The 12,531-nt window shown below is 42.2% G+C and overlaps 2 protein-coding genes and 1 long non-coding RNA gene across 6 annotated transcripts in view; 2 read left to right on the forward strand and 1 right to left on the reverse strand.

The window, feature by feature from the left end:
- The window catches only part of OPA1 (OPA1 mitochondrial dynamin like GTPase), a 52,668-nt gene extending 50,398 nt beyond the window's left edge, over nt 1-2,270 (reverse strand). For 3 of the 4 annotated variants that reach the window (XM_084529203.1, XM_084529204.1, XM_084529202.1), the window contains exon 1: nt 2,107-2,270. In XM_084529203.1, coding sequence (XP_084385329.1) covers nt 2,107-2,135 — 29 coding nt within the window. In that variant the 5' untranslated portion in view covers nt 2,136-2,270. The remainder of the gene's footprint in view (nt 1-2,106) is intronic. The other variant, XM_084529205.1, reaches the window with a different exon arrangement.
- Nucleotides 2,271-2,391: 121 nt separating this feature from the next.
- Nucleotides 2,392-4,137, forward strand: LOC311441281. The gene is made up of 3 exons (XR_014695868.1): nt 2,392-2,596; nt 3,018-3,117; nt 3,596-4,137. It is a non-coding gene; the product is annotated as an uncharacterized lncRNA (long non-coding RNA).
- Nucleotides 4,138-5,288: 1,151 nt separating this feature from the next.
- Nucleotides 5,289-12,531, forward strand: part of LOC311441098 (putative cation-transporting ATPase 13A4) — a 39,916-nt gene continuing 32,673 nt past the window's right edge. Inside the window, exon 1 of the mRNA XM_084528754.1 lies at nt 5,289-5,414. Within this exon, the coding sequence (XP_084384880.1) occupies nt 5,352-5,414 (63 nt within the window). The 5' untranslated portion in view covers nt 5,289-5,351. The remainder of the gene's footprint in view (nt 5,415-12,531) is intronic.

The following is a 12,531-nucleotide window of genomic DNA, read 5'->3' on the forward strand; positions in this document are numbered from 1 at the left end:
TGAGTGAAATTACAGTTCTTGAAATTAATGCTTGCTCCTTGAAGTTTTTTTCAGGGTTTGTTATATTCTCGGGTGTATTTACTTATGAAGAGGACAAATGAAAAAGTAGAAAGAGCTTCAAAGCATTAAGAAGGCAAATTATTTATCCCTTAATCCTTGATCATTTAATATTAAGGGATTTTAAAGAGAATACATAAGTGAATCCTAGGAAATTGGAAAAAAAGCTCCACAATAAATAGTCCTTTCCCTGAGTCTTTCTGTGTACCACAGATGTCATTCTTTCACAGGCATATTCTTTACCTCCAAACAAATGGAAGACTTCATTATAAAAGCACTTTTACATAGAGATTGAGGATTTGGAAGAAAAATTAAAAATCAGTGATGTCTACTTCTGCTTTTTTTTTTTTTAAAAAAAAAAAAACAGACAGCATATGTTTAAAATTTTTCTTTAGTGTAGTGGCAACCTTAAAAAAAAAAAGGAACTCCACCAACTGTTGCAGAAGTCCTCTTTCTTAAAAGTCAATACAATTCTGAAATTTACCCTCTTGTTGCTATAGTTCTGAAGACCATGCTCTTGCAGCAACAAACTCATTACCTAGCAAAAGCATAATAAGCAGGAACAGAGTAACCCCTCAAGCAACATCAGGTCTCTCCTCTTTGATACGGAATTACAAAAGCATCAGAAATAAGCCACAGATAGTGCCAATACAAAAAGTGGACACACAGAAATAAAAAAGTGAAAATGCTTCAACACTAGAAATATTCTTATTCCTGCTTTGGAAGACAGTTTTAATCAGGGTGTGGTAAGCCTCGATGAAGCAAGCTAACTGTGTGGTTCTTCCTTTTGTTGTGTTGTCACTACCACTGCGCAGATATTTAAATTTTTCAGTTCATACTATTGCAGCCACTTCTGGTTATCAGCCTTCATCCTGATTAGCGGTACTCTAATGGTACATAACTTTCTTCTCTGCTACTGTTCTTTTAAAATACACTGTCGTGTATTGCATCCATTCTGTACTGATTGATCTGAATGAAAAATTGTGTTCCATCAGAAATTATTATGGAAAGAACTTGATCAACAACAACTGCCTTTTGAGTGCTATCTCATGTAAAGACCTATCTGCTTTCCTTCTACATATAAAATTTTACATTAGAAACAAAGAAACAGCTCCACTGTTATTCCAGAAGTTATTTACTCTTTCCTCTTCCTGCTCTAAAAGCTATCAATGAAAGCTGACAAAAAAAATCAACTGAAGATCTTCACCAAAAGTGCAATGATACTGAAATGAAAGCCAAATCTACAGCACTAAATTAAGTGTTTCATGATTGCCAGATGTAAAGCCTCTGGAAAACTGCATTTAACAAGAAACAACCCCAAAATTAGCCTTCCAGACACAAGCAGCTCTGCCATCAGAACCTGTCTGATTCCAGGCCTGCACCCTGACTACCCTCACATCGCACAGATTATAGATACTTTGTTAAAAAAGAAAAAAAAAAGTGGCCCGTTACTAGGATATATACTACGATATATACGAGGATGCCGAAGCATACCTAACATCTTATGCATATTGTTACAGTTTAACAGTTCAAAAAAATCCCCCCTTAGCTGGGACAAACTTTTCATAAAGACATGCTATAAATACTTCTGTTAACTATGTTAACCATGAAACAATCTTTCAAAGAATCATAAAGGTTGGAAGAGCCCTCCAAGATCACCTGCTCCAACCACCCCCCTACCACCAGCATCACCCACTACACTCTGTCCCTAAGCACCACGTCCAACCTTGCCTTGAACACCCCCAGGGACGGCGATGCCACCACTTTGCTGGGCAGCCCGTCCCCGTGACTGGCTACTTTCTGAGCAGAAACGTCTCGTAATTTCCAACCTGAACCTTCTTCTTGTGCAACCTGAGGCCATTCCCTCTGGTCCTATGACTGATCATCTGCAAGAAGAGGCCGACCCCAGCTCCCCAAACCTTCCCTCTCAGGCATTTGCAGAGCGCACTGAGGCCTCCCCTGAGCCTCCTCTTCCCCTGACCAAACCCCCCCAGCTCCCCCAGCCCCTGGGAGGAGGAGGCGGCGGCCGCCCTGCCCCGTGGCGCTCACCAAGCCGCCGCCGCCCGCGTCCGCCACATGCTGAGGGCCGGGGGGTGCCGGCGGGAGGCCGAGGAGGAGGAGGAGGCCGAAGAGGAGGAGGCTGAGGCCGGGCGCCCCCGGGGCCGCCGCGGCCAAGGGCAGGTGGAGCCGCCGCCGGCCTGCCAGGGCCGCCGCCGCTTCCGGCCCCGCGGCCCATCTGCGGAGAGCACGGCCAGAAACTGGAGCTGCCTGAACGAAGGTTCCGGGGGAGGAGGAGGAGAAAAAGGAGGAGGAGGAGGAAAAAGAAGCAGCAGCAGCAGCAGCAGCAGCAGGAATTTGGGGTTCTGCCCGTCTGTCTGCCCACGGGCTCCCGCCATCAGGCTGGGTCTGAGGGGTGCGTGCCCAGGCTGCCCGTGGGGACCTCCAGGCTTGCACCCAGCACCCAGTTTGAGCCCTTCTTGCAGCAAGTCAGCTTGGACACGAGGAAAATTATTGTCAAGTTGTGCCAGGGGAGGTTCAGGTTGGAAATTCAGAGACATTTCTGCTCAGAAAGAGCATTGGGACGGGTTGCCCAGAGAGGTGGTGGAGTCACCGTCCCTGGGGGTGTTCAAGGCAAGGCTGGACGTGGTGCTTGGGGACAGGGTTCAGTGGAGATGGTGCTGTGTGGTTGGACCAGGTGATCTTGGAGGTCTTTTCCAACCCCAATGTTTCCATGATTCTTTTTATTTGCAGCTAGGACATACGTGTTTGAAAACTCCTCGTGACTTCTCAAAGTCTTCTTTTCCCCAGCTTAACCAGCCCCTCCTACCCTGCAGACCACGTTTCCTCACTCCTCTCCCTTCTCTGTGCTGTCTCAGCACCGTGCTGCACCCTTATTGCTGCAGGACTGTACAGAAAGACAAATTTGGGGTATCTTTTAAGTCAGGCTGCTGTTTATACAGTGGGATTTTTTCAGAGCAAATTAAATTGCACAAGATTGGCAAAGGATGACATGAAACATGGATGCATTTTCAGGACTAAGGTTAAAGGTGCAAGAACAAGGTGAGGCACACGTATCTCTTGCTTGCTTGCTTTTAGGTTTATTGTTTTCTTTTTAACTTTTAAGGCATAGTCTTTGTTTTAAATCTTATCTTTACTTTTGCATTTTAACTTGACCAATCAATTTTGTGACTTTCATCTGTGTTTTTAGGCAAATTTCAATTTAAAAAGAGGAATGATGATAACCATCTGTAGGAGATAATACAAGGAACTTTGTATTTCTAACCTAATCTGTAATGCTTTGTTTTAACAGTAGAGGGCATCATTTAACTAAAGGTTAAATGCACTTTAAAAAGCACTTTAGGGTGCTTTAGAGGCATTTTCTACATCAGAAAACGAATCTCCTTAGGTAAAATGGACAAACTCCACAATCTTCATGGGTTCTAGATTAACAGATTTTACTGGAATGTTATGACAGGTTTCCAATTTATGGAAATTATGAATGTTTTACACCTTTAATCTGTTTTCCCTTTGTTTTCAGTTTTGAACAACCAAATCTCCCAAGAAAAGGTGTTCTGTAGGAGCAGAAATTGTCATCAGGAGCTGGACTCTGCCTGTAAACAGTGAATAGATTGGATGAGTCCTGATTCTTCCCAGGAGCTCTGGGTTTGGTGGGATACCCTGCATGCAACTCACCTCTTTTCTCCTTGAAAAGGCAGCTCAGTGACCCCTACTGCTCCCTAGCCTTCTACAAACACTACGAGTAGCAAGATTGACATTTGCAGATGCAGCAAAAGCTGACCAGGCAGAAAAAGTGTGTGTGGCACTCCTGTTTTCTGCTGCTGTCACCTCCCAAAATAATGAGTCATTTCCCAAAATCATCAACCTGCTTTGGGAAAGGTACCTTGGTGGTTGTTTCCTGTCGTTTGTAACTTTTAGGTAGCACTGATCCCTATAAACAGGTTTATCAGAAATGGACTGTATTGCATTCTTTCTTTTTAATTTGTAACTGAAAATTGTGATTCTCATGTAATAACCATAGTTCCTGTTGCTGAGTCTCAAAAGAACAAAGTGAAATTGGCAGCTTCTCTTGTGTTAATTGGTCTAGTTCCCCCATTTTCTCTTTTCTCTTCCCTGCATTTGTCCCATTTCAGTTTCTCTGGCCATTGCATGAAACAGGCACTGGCCTTCAATGGTACTTGAGGTGTTTGGAACCAGTACAAGCCCGTGCCCCATGGAAATAAAATACTGGTGAAGAGAAACTAACTTCGCACCTCTTGATCTGTTTCAGTCACCCTAGAAATAATATTTTAGTTTCCTTAACATATTTTCTGGAAGAACAGGTTTGGCTCTCCTTGCCTCATTCCTACAATATTTGATGGGTAACTTCTTGAAAAGTAGCAACGGACAAGGAAGTAGTACTGGGAATGAATCACAAAAATAATAAATAATTCAGCCCATAGTAGTGAAAAATGAGGTGATTTTCTGATTGCTGTTTTTTTTTCTTCCAACTTCCTTTTGGTCCTGATTTGGAGGTCAGAGTTATTTGTATCCATCTCACTGACATCAGTTTCCCTGAAGCTCCAGTTTCCTTGAAGAGTGAGTAAATAACTTTAATTACCTCCCCCAAAGCTCTTTAGTGAAGTCAGAAGACATTCTGTGACAATATTCTTAATAATGAACAAAAACATTACAGACCCTACATGGCTTGATTCTGACACAGTGAGTGCATAAATCCACCTGCACAAACCGAGGCTGCTGTTTGCAATGCTAGAGCTTGAATTTTTCTCCAAGGAATATGAGGGGATCACAGCTGGATGCTTAGTTCAGGCTGGTTGCTAAGAGTATAACAACAGCAATGCCTGTTTTCCTTCTCATTTGGACACACTTCTTAGTCCCCAGTGACTCCATAATCTCTCAAGGAGAAATACTCCCCTTTTGCCCTCCCCTGAAAGTTGGATGCCAGCAGCACTTGCTGAACTATCAGAGTTATGACTAGGAGTCATACTGTGGCAAAAACGTGTTAGATGTAATTTTTTCTTTCTCCCAGTGCCTTTGAGTGAGTTTTGTTTGAAGATGTCCCCTCAATCTAAAAAAACCCAGCAGCAGAATGAGGGGAGGAGGGATGAATGTTACCTGCTAACCCCACAGAGAGGGAGGAGCTCCATTCTTCAAACATCAGCAAAGTTATAAGAAAGGTGTGTACTTAGAGCACTTCCTCAGTGTGGAAGTTCAAGCCACACAACGCTGAAGACCTGTCCTGAGGGTGCTGTAGAAAGTCTCCAGAGGGTCATTTCATGGGGGAGAATCCTGCCAAGAGCCATTATGCACAGCTTAACCAGGGAGAGGAGAATGAGATGGTGAGTCGTATCTTTGTCTAGGTCTTTCTTAACGTGAAGCAGCAGATGGCACATGTTCAGCATTAAAATGCCACAGTCAGTAATTTAGTTATGGATGGTGGAGGTGTTTCCATTGCAGAAACATGCAGTTAGAAAGGGATATATTTTTATTTTTTTTTAGCAGAAAGAAAATTAAGTTGTATGAGTCCACTGGATTTAATTGGTTTTCATCTCCAACAGGGGATGGTTTGACAGAGTCTAGAAGAAGACAGCAGAATATTGATGTGGCATTGTAAAACTAGCTGGAGCTGGCCTTGTTGTAGCTTGAGGGATGGCCTAGAGTGGTGTTCTTAACAATTTGACAGCTGAATCTATAGAGTCAGCTGCAGTTGGATGAGGACTGGGACCCTTGGCTTTCTCAGGAACATAAAACCACATGTGTTATGTTTGCATAAATTATTAGCATAAGCAGCCTGCTGAACTGGCAACACTATTCTATTCTGAGAACTTGCAAAAAGCTGCTTTTCTAAATACTACCATACTTCTTTCCAAAGTTTTTCAGGGAGGACTATGTTTACATGCATTCCGTAACATGTGGAAGTAAGTCTCATATTTCCACAAAGTATCTGATCTACTGCATGTTGCAGCTTTAAAATAGTAAGCCCAGTGCACAACTGTAGTAAACTCAGTGCTTCTGAGCTGCTTTATTATTGCTGCTTGTTACAAATCAGCTATTTGTCACATATGCATATGCCCATCAAACAGATTCTGCTGGAGATGTTAGACCCATGATGCAGCTGTACAGCAACAGTTGTCCTGCGTGTCTAGAAAATGCAGTGCTTCTCAAAATTCCTGTGCTGCAGAGCCACAATGTCTGTAGCTCTGCTATGAGAATATGTAGGATGTCTGGGTGTACAGCAGCCTCAGCAAACTTAGTGAAACACAGTCACATCCAAGCTGACATGACAGTTCACATCCAGAAATCCTGGACAAATCTTAAAAATGTAGTCACTGAGAATTCTGTTTTAGTGAAAAAGAGAGCATGCCAAGGAAAAGCACATTTTTATAAAAATAGAGATTTTCAGTCAGCTCTCTGCCATCCAAAGAAGGGGAGATGTCATATTTTGCATAATGCTGACCTGGGTAATCTGTGATGTGCTGGAGAATGTGGTACAGAGTCATCCAGCAGCATGAAGGGAGCACTGCAGGAAGTGCAAGGCACTGGCTCTGAGGGTGGGGACTAATTAGCTCAGTGCAATACAGAACCCAACTGGCTCTGCAGCTGAGTTACTAAACCTGCTCACAGCACCCCACTCCTGGCTCTAGCCCTGGTGCTGATGCTCCCCAGCTTCTTTTGCTGGTTTTGTGCCTGTGCTCCACCCTGCCTCTGTCCTTCTAGGACTGTAAACGCCCTGTCATTCTCTTTCCACTACCAGCATTGTCACTAGCAATGCCAGAATCGAGCCTGAGCTAATTACGGTTTAAGTGGACCTGTCTGGTTCTGGGTAGAGCTACACCATCGTACACTGCATGTCCAGTTCCAGCTGTGCACTACTGGGACACCCAGGTTATGCTTGCATGGAGCCATCTATACCACATTACATTTCCAGTATTGTTCTTGTTTCTCACCAGAGTCACAATCAGTACATGTGCCATGAGTCCAGTGCTTTGGGATCTGCACCATGACTCTGATGTGTTCCACGTGCAGCTGATACGTGTGCACAGTGTGGAATCAGTCTGCACTTGTGAATTCAAGGCATCTGGCAGTTGCTCTCAGTGCCTGTAGTGAACAAGAACAGTGCTCATTTACCTGGGATTCCCAAATGTCCCAAATAAAAATCACAGAAAAAAGATTGAAAAAGCAGTTGACTCATAAGTGCAGTTAAAACCATAGCCAAATTTTGTTAGATCTGGTGGGTATGTTTCTGGCTTTGGTACATGTGTGTAAGAGAAAGAAAAAAGATTTGTGTGTGAGAGAGGAAGAGGTCTATGAGAGTGCCTGAGGGCTTGCAAGGGGACAAGGAAGAAACAAATGAAACACAAAGAACAGCTATTGTGTGTGTGTATTTGCGTGAAAGAAAAAGTGAGTGGGATGTGCTTACAGTAAGTTCTGAAGAAAGCTGAAAAAAGACTGTTTGAGCAGAGGTAAGGAAAAGAGTACAGGGTAAAGGAGAATTATGTGCAGACACTTATTTGTTAAAATTGTGTACTTTAAATTATTGGAAGCCACAGCAAGTGACACTGGCACATAATGTCTCAGTGACCCTGCAACATTCTTTTAAAATTCTAAGCCATGCAGAATATTTTTCCACATTACTTTTAGGTCATTTTAATCCACCTGAACCAAATTATTAACAAGCAGTTCGTGACTCTTCAGACAAGATCATATTGTTTCATGTAATAATGTAACAGCTGAAGTTCAGGTGCCAGTTCTTCCAGAGTGAAATAGCTCATGCATTTTGAAAGCATGCAGGTTGTTAATTTGAACTCTGGGCAAGCAATGCTTTTCCCTGTTGATTTTGCTGGGGAATGTTGGGGAGCTCTAATGAGAAGAAATACTGAGAGTTATCTCCAGTGTTGTCTGTCTCTTTGTACAACTGAGATGCTAGATAGTCCTGTCTTTAAGAATAGTCAGTCTGACTTAGAAAATCTACCCTATATGTCCTTTTACGTGTGTATGGGATTATTTTACACAGCTGAAGCACATCTAATTGAACAAGAGCTGCAGGGGCAAGTACCTCAGAAGCAGAGTTCACTCTCCTGTTACCCAGGAAAAACTTAGCAATATATGTTCAGAGCATGAGCAATGATATCTTTATATAACCATTTGCAGTACTGGAAAGAATTAGTAGTGTGCAAGCACTGGACACAGCAGCTTGTGTCAGAGAGGGTTAAGAGATGTGGTAATAGGATTTATTCTAGGAATTGCCTTTTTTTTTTTTTTTTTTTTTTTTTTTTTCCTTCAGAAGGATCTGCTTGAAGGTGTTTTTGAGAATAAGTAATTTTTGTTGGAATAGGAAAAGGGCAGAAAATCAAGGTTTTTATGCCTTCTGGCAATTTGATGGTCCTCTCTGTACAGCTGGGAACTAATCATCCTCTTTGAACAAGCCATAAAGTGCAAAGTGCAAGCCCTAGAGTGCAAAAGATTGTAATGGACTTCAACAGGCTGCTGCTTCAGGAAGGATTTGCTAGAAGCAGATCTTAATCTTATGTTCCCAGGCTGGTTATGTTTGAAGGAAAGGGACAGCCATAGTCAGTCAGCTGGTGAACCCCAGTTTGCTGCTGCATGTTGGCAGCTGCCTGCATCCTAATACCAAAATTATCAAGGGAATCTGGTACAGGAATTTTATACACTTTGAATTTGGAAAATTCACATCTTAAGATGGAATCTGAAAGGCACAACCATGTTTCTAATAGAACAACATTGAGTGTTGCTACTGGCTTCAGAAGGAACAGAAACAAACCTCTAATGAAACAGGTTCCAATTGCTAAGAATGAGATTCAGTTATTAAATTTGTTGTGAATCTTTGCCAGTCTTTCAAGTCTAATCCTATTATCTGTTGTTATAGCAACAGGTTATTCGTAATAGGATATCTGGTGATTGGTTTGCCAGAAGTATATTTCACAGCCACAGTATAAGCTCCTTTCTCTTTGGTAGCTACAGGCCACGTTAACACCAAGGAAAAAGGTACCTGAATTTGTTTCACTTCTTCATGTAATTTCTGCTGTGCAGATGATTCTGCAGTTACAGGAATTTTTTCTTTTAACTGTAAGTAACAGAGACTTGCTTTACACTAGAGTAATAAGCCCTTGAGTGTTGGCTTTGTATGATTGTAAATGCAGCTAAGAGCCTTTCATTGAATAATCATATTTTCTGCCAGCTGAGCAGGTCTGACAGCTTTTTCTGTCCAATAATCCATGGCTCCTCCCTAGACCCTCTACTCACGAATTGAAACCCTTCTGTATTTGTCACTTTTGGTTGTTAGGAGTCCCAAGAAACAGGGGTTGCTAAGAGGAAAGGAAACAGTTTTACAACACACTACAACTTACAGAAAATTATGCTACAGAGATTAGATGAGTCATGAACATAAGCCTCTTTTGTAGGCAGTGCTATCTCCTGTGAGATAGCAAGAAACCCTTCAGAGTATTACAGATATCTAATCTTAGCTTTGTTTTCTACCATCTCTTTGTCTCGTGCCCTTATGAACCCAAGTTATTTGGCAGTATAACGTTATATATGGCAAATGCACACATAAAGCCCTAAAAACCTGCCCACATGATAGAAAAATTGTCATGGTACAAATCTGTATGTTTCAGGCCTGTCTCCACAAGAAGCATGTCTGCATCAGCACAGCCTCCTTGTGCGTTGAAATACAAGCCAGCAAAAGTTATTCTCTTTTCCTTAACAACATAAAATCAACCTGACAGGCATGTTCCTACTGGTGACATCACCATCAGGATTTTTGCCAGCCCAGGAAGTATTGTTTCCCATAGAGGACATAGATTTGCTTGGAGATCTTTTGTACTATAGACCTAGCAAATCCTGAATAAGCTTGAAGGATTTCCAAACACTAATTACTGTAAGGCATTCACGTGGCTAGATAAACCTGCTGAGAAACTTGCATTATGTGTGTGCCTGTTTCCCACTTCATGCATATTGTGGTTACCTGTGTTGTGGGTCTAATATTTACCTTGTTTTTGAGAGGAGATTTTTTTTTTTTTGAGAATTCCCCTGAAGAGGAATTCCACTTGTTGAGTTATATGACAAGTGAGAAGTATTTTCACTAATACTGTTTCTGTTTCAACAAGGAATTATTTACCTACTAAATGTTTTTATGAATCCATAATTCGTTGCTATAGTCCTTCTTGCTGAAGGCAGAGAGTCAGAAAAAAACACCTGAACCTAACAGAACATTTTATTCTAAAGCTGAGTATCAAAAAGTTCCTGCCTAGGGAACTTTGGGTAAGTCAGGTTTGGAGCTCAATCTGTTTCCCTGCTTAGTTTTACTTCTGAATGGTATGGCCCAGGTAACCTGCTCCAGACATTTCCAGACCTTGGGAAAACTTTGCTTTGCTTTGGCTTTAGAATCCAGCTGCACATCCAGATATGAAACAGCAGTGTTTATTCTTTCCCAGAGCACTCCTTGTAGAGCTCTCAAACACCTACGTTCAGAAGCATTACGTTCATCAAGAAACAAACAAAACAACTTGAACTAACACCAGTTTTCATAGGGCAGAGCATGCACTGTGTCAAAACAGCTTGAGGGTGTCTGTCTCAGGCAAGTCCAATGTCAGAAGCAGCAAGAACCAGCAGAGTAGTGGGTGATGTAAGAGAATGTCTTTTTTTTTCTTCCCAGCTGAGCTATTTCCCTTCTTTTCCTCTCTCCTAGCTATCAAGATGAGGAATACTGATGCTGGCTTGATATTGGGAAGCGTTTTGAGATCTAAGGGATCAAACTGTTTTTTAATGGGAAAACAAAGATCTGGAAACATAGGCAGGTGTAGGTAGAACTCAAATCCATATTTTGATACATAGGTGCCTGGTTTCCTAGGCAGAGAAAGAAAGAATCTGCCCTAGCTCTATGGTTTCTGTTTGCTCTCTGTTTCCTTGCTGTTCAATGAATGCTCTGTGGTGAACAGGGATGATCTGTTTGCAGAGTGTTTTTATTTCCGCGCTTTCGGATGTTTATTTGCATAAAGCAGAAGCTTCATTTCAAAAATATAAAAAATTGGACGGATGCATTTTGCTCCATGACTCACCCCAACCTTGCCATTATGTAAGAAGACACCATTATCCCTCCAAACACATTGCTTTGGTGGGTGGACCTCTTGTTTAAATTGACATGTCAGGCTTGGGGAATCATTCAGCATTTCGGAAGAGAAGAACACTGTCAACAGAAGATGATCCCAAATAAGTGCCAGTCACATGCTAACAGTCACAGTGCCCACCCTCTTCCTTTTTTAATTGTATTAACTACAGCCTTATTGACTTCTCAGACTTTGGGTGTAAGGCACAAAAGCTGGAAATTAAGGGAATGATTCATTCACAGAAGCAAGATGCACATGGCAGCAATCTCATTCTTCCCCACCCTGATATCCATGCCCATCCCAACTTGAAAAGATTATTCTAATTATTCCAGATACAGCTATTTACTGGAGAATATCCGAAGGCACATTCTTTTAACAGTTCTTCCCTTAGGCATCTCTGTCTCCTTGGGAGTTTCTTTACCTTGCTGACAAGCTGTAGGATCTGGAGCCAAGTACCTGCATCTTGCTAGTAACCAATTGCTGTGAACAGCGAGTTTGCATTGTTGTATGTACTGTTCTGTATGCTGGTGCTGACACTAATTTGTAACCTTTTTGTTGAGAATACAAATAGACAGATGTTCATGGAGAGCCCTTTGCTGGTCTATAGGAGCAATTAGTCAATTCTAGTAGCACAACTGCCACATCAGCTATCTTCTAACATCTTTGCATATCTGCTGTCCTCCATGAGCTGCCTTCTGTCTGCTATAAAGTTGCCTTATGGGCTGCTCAGACTATGGAAACCTTTGAAAAGGCTGAGTATGTCCATCTCAAGGTGATATAAACAGGTCCTGTGCAATGCAGGCAATTTGCAGGCATAGGTTCCATGTCTGTTTGTTTTTCCCACAGTTGCCAATTTCTTCCCTTTAGAATCCATATGGAGACCACCTAGGAAGATGCAGTCAGTCTGTCTTTTGGGGAATGACACAGGGCAAGCAGTGAGTGGAACCACTGGGTAGGGCCTGCGTTTCTTGTAACAAGCAAAGACCCCATCACAGAACCAGGAATTATGTGTTACTCATCCTTCCAATTACATTATCTTTTCTTCTTCCCTTATGAATGGATCTCGCAATACCTGTGGCCATGGATATCTGATATTGAGAAGCAGATTGCACAATTGCTGCAGATATACTAGGAAGAAGGAGACTGAGGAATCTTAACCCTTATGTGCAAATTCTTGTGGTCATCCGATGTAATTGCAGCTGTGCAACCATCTGCCTTAGGTCAGGGCTGCGTCTGCTCTGTAAAATCACTGCATACATTTTGTTTGACCTTTACCCAGGCCCTGTTAGTGCTACAGAGAGAGAATTTGGCCATGGTACCGTGACCTGGC

This window comes from Aythya ferina, assembly GCF_964211825.1.
Source record: "Aythya ferina genome assembly, chromosome: 9".
In the NCBI taxonomy this organism is placed as follows: domain Eukaryota; kingdom Metazoa; phylum Chordata; class Aves; order Anseriformes; family Anatidae; genus Aythya; species Aythya ferina.